General features: G+C 67.3%; 1 protein-coding gene across 1 annotated transcript in view; it reads right to left on the bottom strand.

Moving 5' to 3' along the window:
- The window catches only part of AHNAK2 (AHNAK nucleoprotein 2), a 29,798-nt gene extending 17,860 nt beyond the window's left edge, over positions 1-11,938 (bottom strand). Inside the window, exons 1-5 of the mRNA XM_047079897.1 lie at positions 11,754-11,938; positions 5,200-5,390; positions 1,345-1,403; positions 1,152-1,250; positions 427-537 (exon numbers count right to left, since the gene is read on the bottom strand). Coding sequence (XP_046935853.1) covers positions 427-537; positions 1,152-1,250; positions 1,345-1,403; positions 5,200-5,390; positions 11,754-11,938 — 645 coding nt within the window. The remainder of the gene's footprint in view (positions 1-426; positions 538-1,151; positions 1,251-1,344; positions 1,404-5,199; positions 5,391-11,753) is intronic.
- Between the last annotated feature and the right edge of the window lie 515 nt (positions 11,939-12,453).

Raw genomic sequence — 12,453 nt, 5'->3', positions numbered from 1 at the left:
CCCGGGGCGCACGGCACACGGTGCGGCCAGCCTGACCTCAGACCCAGCGGACACTTCCGGTCCCAGTCGGCTTCAGAGGTGCTGACCCACCAACGGCAGAGCAGGCCGCCTCGGGAGGCAGCGCGCCCTCCTCACAGGGAGCCCCCGGAACCCAGCCTCGCCCCCGGCTTGTGAAGCAGCTGCACCCATTACACAGCCGGGGACACCGAGGCCCACGCGCCTGGCTCTACCGGCCCGGTGTCCCTGCCACCCCCCCCCCCCCCCGTAGGTTTCAGGGGAAGCCCGGACCAGCCTCTGGAGCCCCTGCCCGCAGACCAGGCCTGACAAAAGCGACAGGCAAGTCCCTCTCCTTGCTCCGACCCGCCACTCCCACCCCCCCAGAGCGGGGCCCCCCCCACCCCGACCCTCGGGCGCGGCCACACCCACCTGCCGACGACTCATCCTGGAAAACGTTCGAGCGTCTCCCGAGTCTCGCTTCCACCAGGACCTCCGACCCCCCGAGCCCGAGGAAGCCCGCCTTCTCCTTGTGTCCTCCCCCTGCAGGCACAGATGCCAGGGGTCACCCACCTGCCCCAGCCCCGAGCACGCGGGGGGCCCGGAGCGGTGCCGCGTGCCAGGGAGCCGAGCGCGTGGGGCGGCGGGGACGCGGCCCTTGGCCCTGGTGCTTCCCGACCGGGCCCAGCCCCCAGGCCCCAGCGCCCGCACCCAGGGCAAACCCCACGGCAACTGGGGTTTTGTGTGGAGGGGGAGGAGGAAATACAAGAAAACAAGGATTTAGCAAGAAGGCGCCCCCCGGGCCTCCCCCGGCCCCCCGGGCCCCCTCCCCGGCCTCCCCCCGGGCCTCCTCCGCGAGACGGCACGTGTGCACGTCCAGAGTGCGGGCTCTCTTCCCCCGCACGCACACACGCACGCACGCGCCCTCTCAACTGCGTCCCGGCCACCTGAAGGGAGGGGTCCCGAGGGACAGAAGGTCAGGATGTGGGAACGGCTGGAACTGTGGCCCAAGGGGCGGCAGGGCAGGGCAGGGCAGGGCCGTGTGGATGCACAAATGGTGCCAGTTGCCCACACGGGGCGACGAAGGAGACGAGGCCCCCTGTGGCCCCACACCCGCACTTTCCCTCAGCCTGTGGGTCTCCGTCCGGCAGGCTTACCGGGAGTCCAAAGCCGGCACCCTCAGCAGCGCATTCGTAGACCGGCGAGGACCCCTGTGGCCTCGGCCGGACGATCTCGTCCACCGGCCCTTCGGTCACCTGGCAGGAGAGGACAATCAGGGGGGCTCTGCCCAGGCCCGCCAAAGGACGGGGGCTGTGTCGGGAGGGCATGCATCCTCCGGGCCTTGCTTACAGAGGGGTCCTCTTCCGTTTCTGCGTCTGGGTCCTCAGACTGCAGCTGCCGGCCAGACACTGCGGAGAGAGAGGCTGAGTCAGTGCGGCCTCGGGGGTGCGGAGACCAGATGGCGGACCCGGGGGGAGGGGCCCCGGAGAGTCTACGCACCGTGTTCGTGCACACGTGGCCCCATCCCGGACGCCGGGCCTGAGGGCACGCGCAGGCCGGATGGCAGAGAGCCTGCACGAGGGGAGCTCAGACAAGGCACACTTCACGGATTCAGTCCAAGAACGTCAGTAAGCAAACACGCAGGAAAGAACGCGCCCAGCCCCGAGGGAGGCCGGGGTGCAGGGCTGCCGCGGTACGGAACCCATGGTGTCCAGCAGTCAGCCGAGGGTTACGCGACACGCAAAGAAACAGCAAAGTATGATCCCTACGGAGGAACAAGCAAGTGCTGGAAGTTCTCTGAATGTCCACAGGTGTTGGATTGAGCACAGACTTCCAAGCAGCCACAAGAGATGGAAAGTACGATGGCTTAGTGAAGAGACGTCGTCGCAAAGACGTACAAGTGACAACAAAGCTACACAGAGATTCTGGAGTTGAAAAACGTACTACTGGGACTCAATATCAGAACTGAGATGCCAGAAGAAAGAATCGAAAAACTCGAAAGCGAAGAGAAATTGGCCACTCTGGTCTTTTCAGCCCCCTGGCTGCGGGAGGCTCGGCCGCAATCGTGAACCACACAGCAATGACCCGCACCAGGAAGTTCATGACCGCCCGACGACTTCAGCGCAAGCAGCTGGTCAGTGATGCTTCTAACCCCGGAAAGGCGACCGTACCTAAGACAGAAATTCGGGAAAAAGGAGCCAAATGGACAAGACCACACCAGAGTCATCTTCGTATTGGATTCAGAGCCCATTTTGATGGTGGCGCGGTTTATGATCCCTTGGATCGTGCAGGAACAGCGAACCCAAACGTGGACTCGTAAGACACGGCCTGTACACGAAGGAAAACGGGGAAAGGGACGCAAGAACAGAGCTAAGGACGTCAGGAGGTCTGCAAACGCCATGTGGGCGCCAGCAACGAGGAGGAGGAAAGAGTCTGCAGGGACCATTGGTGATTCCTGAAAATCGCGGAGAAGTTTCCCGAGAGGGTGAGTAAACTAAGAACTTGAAGAAGAAGAAGAAGAAGAAGAAGAAGAAATTGTCCAATTTGGAGAACAGAGGAAAAAAGGTTCAAGAGAACGAAAGCGCACGTGAGGTCGCGGGGCCACGTTCAGCCCAGTGGCACACAAGCAGTCGAAGGAAAGGAGAGAGAGAAAGAGGCGGAGGAAATGTGGTTTCCAACGGTACGCGGCGGTCGCAGCGTGCCAGACACAGAGAGGCCCGGCCCCGAACGCATCCGGGCCGCGGGGTTGAAGAGGAGGAGAAGGGTGTGAAAGTGGCCAGAGAAGCGAGACCCGCCTGCGACGGGCTCGGCCGCACAGTTCACGCCCAACGCCCTGGGAGCCGGGAGGACGCGGCCCGAGGCACCCAAGCTGCTCAGGGGAAAACCTTGTGAAGCAAGAATCCCGCGTCCAGCAAACCACCCTTCAAAAATCAAGGCAGGCGCGCCCGGGCGGCTCAGTCCGCGGGGCGTCCGACTTCGGCTCAGGGCGTGATCTCGCGGTTCGTGGGTTCGAGCCCCGCGTCGGGCTCTGTGCTGGCAGCTTGGAGCCTGGAGCTGCTTCGGATTCTGTGTCCCCCCCTCTCTCTCTGCCCCTCCCCCCTGCGCGCTCTCTCTCAAAATAAGTAAATAATAGTCTATGCCGTTCACCGTCAGGCACAAGCCCACTCACGTGACAAGCTTTCTGGGGAGGGCAGAGCCTGGGGGGCATGGCCTCTGGCACCCGGACAGCTGCTTCTCCACAGGGGCACTGGGGACACGTGTGTGGCCACTTGGGGAAAATGCATCAAGCCACACGCTTAGGATTTGTACTCTTCCCCGATAAAGAATCTTTAAGGGGCACCTGGGCGGCTCAGTTGGTCGAGTGTCCAACTTCGGCCCAGGTTCGTGGGTTCGGGCCCCACGTCCGGCTCCGTGCTGACAGCTCAGAACCCGCTTCCGATCTTGCGTCCCCTCCTCTCTCTGCCCCTTCCCCACGTGCCCCCTTCCCCACTCTCTCTCAAAAATAACCATTAACAATTTTTTTTAAAAAGAGAGAATCTCTAAAATTCTACATAAAGTTGAAATGAGGAAATCATCAACTTTATGCCCGTGAATGTGCACATTCAGACGTACTGGGTTATCTGCAGACAAGCCCCCTGCGGACACTGCAGAGCGGACCAGACGGTTCTGTGATGAGTTAGCGATCAGCTCAGAACCTTCCCACACACACAGCTGAGCCCGGCGCCCCCCCCCCCCAGTCGTGCTAAACATCCCGAGAGGAAACGCACTGATCTCACGCCAGCCCTGGTGACACGGCTGGGGCCGAGGGGACGCACAGGTGCCCACCCACCCCAGCCAGCAGCGCGTGGGGAGAGGAAGGGTCCGGTCGGGGGTGCGGCCCGGGCCATCAGGTGAGGTGTGGGGGGGTGGGAGGCCGCTCAGGGGGAGCTCCGCCAGGTGTCACCGGCCCGCCCAGAAACCCGCGGCCGCCCGTCCTCGCCCAGAGCCTCCGCAGCCCAGCCGTTTCCCTGAGTCGCACAACAAAACGGGCGCCGGCGACCGCCCTCTCCCCGGGCGTGTCCCTGGAGAGGCAGCGGGGCGGAGTCCCACAGGCCCGGGAAGGGCCGCCCCCACCTGCCAGCTGGGCGCCCTGTGCCGGGGGTGGGGTGGGTGGGATGGGGGCGCGCGGCGGTGGGAGCCTCCCGCGGTGCAGCAGGGATCCCCGGCCCCGAGAAGCTGCACCCCCGAATCTACTCCAGGAGTGTCCCGTGGGCGTCCAGGGCCCGGGTGAGGAAAGGTGTTGACAGCACGGAGGCCGGGGCACACCCCTCGCTGGGAACCAGCCTCACCACCGCCCGCCCCTCGGGCTCCACACCCCTGCAGGGTGACGAGCGGGCTCTAACAGGTGGCTCGCTCGGTCCCAGGCCGCACCCCACGGAGGTGCCAGGAGGTGCCGGGCTCGGGCTCCAGGCCCTCCCGCACCCCCCTAGGCACAGCCGCTGGCTGGCTGGCCCGCTCGGGCCCAGGGACGCACAAACAGGAAGGAGGAAATCCCGCCTGTCTGATGCCAGCAGACTGCCGGCCTTGGGCCCGCACCCCGGGGAGGGAGGAGGCCCCAGTGCCCCCCAGAGCCTCGTCCCACCGGCCCCCGTGCCCGTGGGCCCCCCTCAGCGGTGACTGCAGGGGAAGGTGTCCTGTCCTTCTGCCTGCCCCGCCCCCTGCCCCCTGCGGCCCCACAGACAGGCTCTGTGGACAGCCCAGCCCCGATGGCCGTCTGGAACAATGGCTACTAAAAACACAGTCACCCCCACTTTGCAGGGGCGACAGGCTGAGCCAGCCCAGCGGTTCTGGCTGCTGGCACCTGGTGTCCCCCCAAAGGCCCTCCCCCGGCCTCCTCCTGGCTCGGGGCCCTGCCGCGTCCATCCAGCCCCAAACCCTGGCCCTTCCATGGCCTCAGATGTGACTGTAACGTCCAACTGGGGCCGGTGCTTGTACCCAGGGTCGGGGAGGAGGGGCTCAGGACTTGGGGCGAGGGGTGAGGGGAGTACGCACCTGGGTCAGCAGAAAAGTTTCACTCCCTAGAATGTTGGAATATTCTAGGGCGGGGCTCAAGGAAGTGGGTCTGGGGAGAGGGCAGAGCCAAGGTGAGGTGAGCTGACAGGGGGAGCAGGTGCAGGGGGATGCAGACAGTGGGGTGTCTGCCCAGGATGACTCCCCCGCGCTCACCTTGCCCGTAGGGCTCCCCTGTCAGCCCCTGGCCGTGGGGGTGCTCGGAGGGTCCAGAGTAGGGCCAGCCATGGGTGGGGCAACTTTGCTTAAACAAAACCCAAGTCTGCACGGAGACTGGCTGCCCTCCAGGCGGGCCAGGGATGGTGGGGGTGTTTGCGTGCCGCCAGGGCAGCGGTGGGACTGGGGATCTGGGACAGGCAGGGAGGAGAGCTGCAAACGGGGACCTGGACCGTGGCCCGAGAAGCCATCACGGGTGGGTGCGTGCGTGCATGCGCCTAGGAGACCGTGGGTGTTGACGTGTGTGCCTGGCTCGGGAACCCTCCCTCGAGCACGGGTACGCGGTCCCGGGCAAGGCCCCCCAGCCACGCAGGGAGCCGTGGGGGCGCCTGAGTCAGCTCTCCCCTCAGGGGACACTGCCCTTGGGCTTGGAGCCCAGGGCCGACACGGGCACACGGCACGCTGGGGCCTCACCCCATCCTGGAACTTCACGAGGAAAGTGCTGGGCTCGGCTGACTGGTCATGAGACCTTCAGACTTCCCGAAGCAACACCCACAGGCAGCCAGGGCCTGCCCCCCTTCCCGACTTGCTCAGGGTAACTGTGCTGCTTGGGGAGGCCAGCTCGGCTCCCGCCTCTGCCCCCACGGCTCTTGCCTGGTTGCCCTGGCCTGGGGGCGAGGGTCCTGGCCCACCGGCTCCGCTGCTGCTACAGCTGCAAGCTGGACACCTCCACACCACCCTGTCCCGCCCCCAGATGCCCAGCCCCGTCTGCCGAGCCCCAGGACGCCCTCAGTCCCGCCTGCAGAGGCCTGGGCCCCAGACCTTTGGAGCCGCACCCCAGACCGGCTCTCTCCCCGGCCCGGGCACTTCTCTCGTTTGCTTCCTCTGCCGACTCACGGGCCCAGTGTGGCCACCCCGCCTCATCTCTGGCCCCAAGCGCTCAGAGCCCGGCACACAGTAGGTGCATAATAAGGGCTAGTGCAGGAAGGAGACGGGGAGCAGGGCAGATCTCTTGGGAAGGGGCACGTCCCACCCAGTCTGAGGACGCCCCCGAGCTGTGGGACTAGGCGGGCAAGGGTGGGCCCAGCGTCTCTCCTTCTGCACCTGGAGAAACTGAGGCGTGGGGGGGGGGGGCACACCAGCCCACCAGCTCCAAAGGGCCCGGCAGCCAAAAGGAAAGGCCCCCACAGTCCCGCCCGTCCCAGATGGGACTGGTGGGCCCGAGCCTATTTCTGTCTCTGAGCTGACAGGCCAGGACCCCCCAGACATCCCGCCCACCCCTGCAGGCCCCCACTGCCCACGCGGCACCTGCAGGGGAGCTGGCCTTGCCTGAGGAGCCCTCCCCGGCCTCACGGTCCAGCCTGGGGACCTGCCTGTCCTGGGATGGCAGTGGCTATGCTCGGCCACAGCGTTGGCTGCCGTGAACTGACATGCCTGTCCTAAGGAGGGCTGGGGCTGAGGCAGGGCAGAGGGCCAGGGGCATAACAGCCGTGCTCCCCAGCCCGAGCCCCCCACCCAGCCCCCTCAGGCCGACCGACTGGGCAGTGAAGAGGGCAGGGGCCCAAGGGCTGGCCTTGGGCAGGGGAGAGGGGGCAGGGGCAGGTACAGAGCACGGCCGCTGTGGCTTACCCAGCTCAGAAGTCCTCCCAGCTTGCCCAGGAGTGAAGGTCCCAGCTGGTGCTCCCTGCAGCTGCCCTCCCGGGTCCCTCCCCTCCACAGCCCTCCTCCGCTGCCAGGCCCTGGCCTCCTCCTCCTCAGGCCTGCCTGGAGCCCCACCAGAGGGATGGGCGGCCCCCTCACAGGCCCGGAGCTGGGCCAGGTCCCTCCCCCTGGGCTTCAAGGAGCGGGGGAGCCCGCCCCTCCCCCAGAGCCCCCCCCCCGCCCCCGCCCCAGCCCAAGCAGCTGACTGGGAGAGGAAACGCCCGCCCGCCCAGGGATGTCTGAGTCACTACCACCCGCCCGTGCAGTCCAGTCCAGTCCTGCTGTGTAGACAGGTACGCAGATGCAGATGTCAGATAGGACGCTCCGGGCAAGCTTTTCTCGGGCCCCGCGCCTCAGTTTCCCTGCAGGAAGCTGGCCAGGCTAGGGGGTGCAGGGCAGGGGAGGCACAGCCCAAGGCGTACATAGGCCCTTCCAACAAAGTCCTGCCCCATCTGGGCCGAGGCCCCGGCCCAGGGCACAGCTAGCTCCTTCCACAGCAGACACCGGCAAGGCCAGAGCAGGGAAGGACCCAGCCCACCCAGGGCCCCGGGTGAGCGAGTGGCCTTGTGGGGGGGGGGGCACTGCTCACCCGCCCAGTCCCCCTGGGGCAGCCTGACCCCGGCCACCCTTCCAGCCCTGCTGCCACCTCTCCAGGTGGGTGCCTTGGGGCCCAGGAACCTGCATCTGTCACCCCCTCCCCAGTCACTTGGCTAGAAGTGGTGGCTGAAGACCCCAGTCATCTGCTCCCCAAAGCTCCGGCTGCCTGGTCTGCCACGTCTGGTCACCTCACCCTGCCGGCCCCGGGACTCGGCTCCCACGCTGGGCACCGAGGGGCGGGTGGGAAGACGCGGACCCCAGGCCCGACCGGGCTGCAGGAGCCCCGGCAGGCCCGGGCAGGACCGCACCCGCCGTGCCATCGGCAGATCTCTTGCTGGGTCCCAGAGCCGCCCCGCCCCGCGCCCCACGGCCCCGCGGGGTGGGGCCCGGCTGGCTGCTGGCATCTGCACCCCACGAGCAGGTCGGAGCAGGCCTGCACAGCTGAGGGACCCACACGGGGTTCCAGGGCAGTGTGGGGTCGGGCCCGGCCCTGGGAGGAGGCAGTGGGGCGGCCGAGCACACACCCCTGCCTGACACCACAGGCCAGGATCAGCAAGGTTGGGGGCTCTGGGGACGGCCGAGGGCAGCAGGCCCCACAGCAGCACAGGAGGAGCCAGGGGTGGCCCGGGTGTGGTGCCGGGAAGGGGGATCTCAGGGAGGAAGGAGCCTCTGGCCAGCCTGGGCCCGGGCCGCCGGGCACTCTTGAGCCCAGGGGTGGGCCACCAGTCCGGGAAGCAACGATGGCACCCAGGCCTCTCCCAGCCTCCCCGTCCCTAGAACTTTAACGGTCACAGATGACTCTACGTCCAGTGAGACAGGAAAGCTGGTGGCCCAGACGGTCCTCGCCTGGGAGCTCTTTGTTTCCTGCCTGACACCCAGCAGATGTCACCTCCCCCAGGGCAGGGATGGGCCTCCCCGGAGGAGAAGCAGGGTCACCCCCGCCCCTCCTCTCCTGAGCCCGGGTGCCCCAAACCCACAGAGCCACGTCCCCAGCCTCCCGATCCGCCGGCCGCAGGCCCTGGGCCCTGCCAGAGCCCTGGTTCCCCGGCAGCCCGCAGGCTGCAGCCCTGCCCTCCCCTCCCCGACACCCCCCCCAGGCCCCCAGGGGTGCACGTGCTGCTCACTCTGCCCGGAGTGCTTTCCCAGCTCGGACCCTGGCCTCTCTCCCGCGTGTGGCCCGTGGCCAGCGCTGTGTGCGGGTCCCACGCAGGTGCCAGCCAGATGGGAGAACTGGACATACAGGGCTCTGGGTCCAGACCACTGCGGCCTTGCAGGGGCAAGACCTTTCATTCCTCGTCCCCCGGATAGTGTCCAGTCCCACGGGGGACCCACCCGGCTCTCCGGCCGGTAAGGGCCACGGTGCAAGGCCCTGCCCGCCTGCCGGTCCCCCGCCGCCGGCCCCCCCCCCCCGTGGCCAGGCAGGTGCTAGGGCAGCTGAAGGGGGTCTGATGAGCTGCGGCAGCACGGGTCCTGAGGGCCAGGCTGCCCAGCACACGTGTGCTGATGCCCACCGCACAGGTGGTTAAAGCCACCTGCACCCTGGGCTCCCACTCGGAGCCACCGTGGGAGCTCAGCTGCAGCTGCTGTCCAGGGCCGGGCAGGGCGACGGGGGAGGAGGCCAGGCCCAGGCACGGCGTTCCTAGCGGGGCGTGTCACAGAAGACCCCCGAGGTGCTGGTGCCACCCAGGAGTAAGGCCTGCCAGGGAGGGAGCCCGGGGGGGAGGCCACCCTCCTCCCCACCCGGGAGGGGCCCACGCCGCTCCGGGGAACGAGGGCGTCAACAGGACGTGGGACGTAGGACGCAGGAGGGGGCAGAGCACCAGAGCCTGGCGCAGGTGGCCCAAGGCCGACCCCACTCAGAGCGGCAGCCGGCAGGGGGCTTGAGCCCCAAACACAGGGGGCATGACTTGGCCAAATGGGGTCTCCTGCCCACTAGCCTCCTGGCTCGGGAGGCCCCTCAAGCAGCAGGGGGTGCTGACAGGGAGGTGAGGCCCAGACGAGGACCCCACGAAGTCCCATCCCCAGCTGCTCCTTTCTGACACCCACACCCGGCGATGTGTCCAGGCTGGGGGCGGGGGGGGGGGGAGGGGGAGGGTGGCGGGCGGCGGTGCAGCTCGCAGACCCCCATCGGGATTCCCACCCCAGACCCAGCAGGGCCCGGGAGCCCGCCAGCGAGCCTCTACCCGTGGCTCTCTGCCCACAGGTCCATCAGTCCCCTGGCGGTGATGTGGGTGCCGCGTCCCTCCAGAAAGCTATCTGGGGACGGGGCCCGATGCCACCCCAGGGCAGGGGTGTCCCCCCTCCTGCCTGGCCCCATCTCGTCCCACGGGGACGGCCCTCCTGCCTGCTTGCTTCCCTCTCCCAGACACCTCCGCTCCCCACCCCCAGGCGGCCCGCCCCAGGCTGAACCTGAAACCCAGAAGCCTTCAGCAAAGGGCAGTCAAGGGAGAAAGGATACAGAGAGGGTTGGAATCTGCAGGGGAGTGGGGGGTGGGCCCGGCAAGCCAGGGGGCTACCTGGAAGAGGCAGCTCCTAGCCCAGCCAGAGGGAGGGAAGGCCATGAGAGCGTTCCTGCCACGGGCTCACTGCCCGACCACAGCGAGCCCCAGTGGAGTGGGGACGCAGGGGAGGCCGGGGGCCTTGGGGCATGGGACCCTCCTAGCACAGCTGGGCCCTCCCCCACCCACTTCCCCGAGACCTTGGGGCAGGAGCAGGCTGTGTGGCCTCCGTTTTCCGCAGGGAGAAGAGCTAGGGTGCCGTCGGGAACACATCTGCCGCCACCAGTGGTGGCTTAGAAGATCCGCCCGTTAAAGCTCAGCGAGGGTCGGTACCCCAGCCTAGGACGACCCCTGCTGCCTCCTCCTTGGTGCCCGCCCCTGCCAGGGACACTTTAGGCTGGAGGGGGGCACTGGAGAGCACTGCCTGGGGGGTGGGGCAGAGCCAGCACCTGCCAGGCATCACTGCACTGAGAGTGTGGTGTGGCCTCTCTGGCCCCCGTAGAGGCAGAGAGGCTCCGGTGGGGGGGGGGGGTGTGGGGCTCGGCCTCGTCGCTCCCAGACGCAGCGTCCCTGTCTGCAAAATGGGAGCGCAGCCCTGTGCCGGTGCGGACAACCGAGGGCAAAGCCATGAGCGCGGACAGCATAGACACGCTAGCCACCGGCGCTGGCACTCGGCCTCCCTGGCCACACAGCCCTCTGCCCAGCCTCTGCTGCGGACAGCTGTGGTCACTCCCGTTCACAGATACAAGGCACTGCCCGCGGCTCCTGGGAGCCCCAAGCCCAGGGCCGTGCAGAGGCCACCACAGGGACGCCCCACATTGCAACGCTCTTGGGAAGGACCCCTGCATTACCACGGCCCCCCACCAAGAAGAGACCACCCAGACCATCCCCCTCATGGTGTGTCACTATAAGCAAGGCCTCCCTGGAGCTGGTGGGGGCTTCTCAGGGTGGGCATGGTGGGGGGGCGGGCCCAGGCCAGGAGTAGGGCACTCCCTGTCAGTCTAAGTTGCCCGGGACCCAGCTCTACCTTGGGAAGAAACTGGCCGTCCCCGGGATAGGAAGGGATGTGACAGCTGATGCCCATCACAGGGCGAAGCGGTTGATGCCCTGTGTGGGGGCAGTGCAGCCAGGTGGAGCCCCCTCCCCACACGGGAATAGGGGAAGGGGCCTGGAAGGAGCTGGGGGCCAGCTGCCTCGGACTGGCCGAGGCGCCCGAGCCTGGGCGGATCCCTGAGCGGCGTGTTCCTGGCACAGCCACGAGGGGGCAGGCTGGACGTGGTTGGCTTCCTTCCCCAGGCTGAGGGTTAGACGTGCACGCAGGCTCTGGGAGGGGTCTTCAGAGGACCTAGCGTGACTGGCCAGAGAAGGCAGGTTTGGACTGGGCAGAAAGACGAGAGCAGAGCAAGACCTGTCCACCTCTGGCCAGCTGGGAAGGAATTGCGGCTGGAAAGACGTGGACCAGCCCCCAGGGGGCCTTATCGGGGATGCTCGTTCCCTAGCTTCTGTGCAGGGTGGGGGAGGGCCTGGCCATCTGCACGGCAGACAGAACCCCCAGGGGCTCCGACCCGGTAGGTCTCCTACTAATGCCCCACGAGAACCACTGACCTCATTCCCTAAGAGCAGAGGGGTTTGTAGGCAGGATGTGAGGGGTGGCCAGGGAACCACCAGGTCAAAGCAGAGAATGGAGGTCTCGGCTGGGGAGGGGTGCCCGAACAGGCCGCCCTTTTCAAGGCAGGAGGGCGGATGAGACGGCCTTACTTAGACCCTGCATCTTGGGAGCCTCTGGGTAGCCTGTGAGCGGGGGGGGCGGCGGGGGGCGGGGGGTGGCAGAGGCCAGTGTGGACTGCTGGAGGCAGGGCGATGGCCCCTCCTTCCCCGTGATGCAGCAGATCCCCCAGGATGTGGGCTGGGGCCACAGTCAGGACCAGGGGGCCGGGGGCCATCGCTGTCCCCCAGACAAGGGGCGCCCAAACAGGAGGTCAGCCGTGTTCACCAGAAGGGCCCATGGGGGCTCCTGCTGCAGCTGGAGGGGTGTGCCTAGGCCAAGGGGCCCCCAGAGCCCCTCCGTCTCAGCACACCACTGTCACCATCGACCTCTGTGACCCTGAGCGGTGGGGACCGGGCTGCACCATTGCAGCATGGCCCCAGCACCCCCTAGATGGCAACTGGCCAGAGGTCCTGGGTGTGGCTGCCGCACCACTGACCCAGAGCTGCAGGAACGGCCCCTGCCTCACCCCACCCTGCCCTGCAAGATGCTGAGACAGGCAACCTCTGGGACCAGACCTAGTGCGGGGACAGACAGGTAACAAAGAGCTCCTGGCTCCCATTCCGTGGCCAGAGGCGTGGGGAGTGGGAACTGCCCCACGGGCAACACCTGCCTTCCCTTGCCCAGCACTGGGCTACTCTGTGGCCTGATCTCTGACGGCACTCGGGCCCCTCACCAAGCCTCGGACCTCGG

Source organism: Lynx rufus, unplaced genomic scaffold (genome assembly GCF_022079265.1).
Source record: "Lynx rufus isolate CCGP_SWC_20201006 ecotype Redwood Valley unplaced genomic scaffold, mLynRuf1.p SCAF_17, whole genome shotgun sequence".
NCBI lineage: Eukaryota > Metazoa > Chordata > Mammalia > Carnivora > Felidae > Lynx > Lynx rufus.
This window is presented reverse-complemented; position numbering and strand designations above follow the sequence as displayed.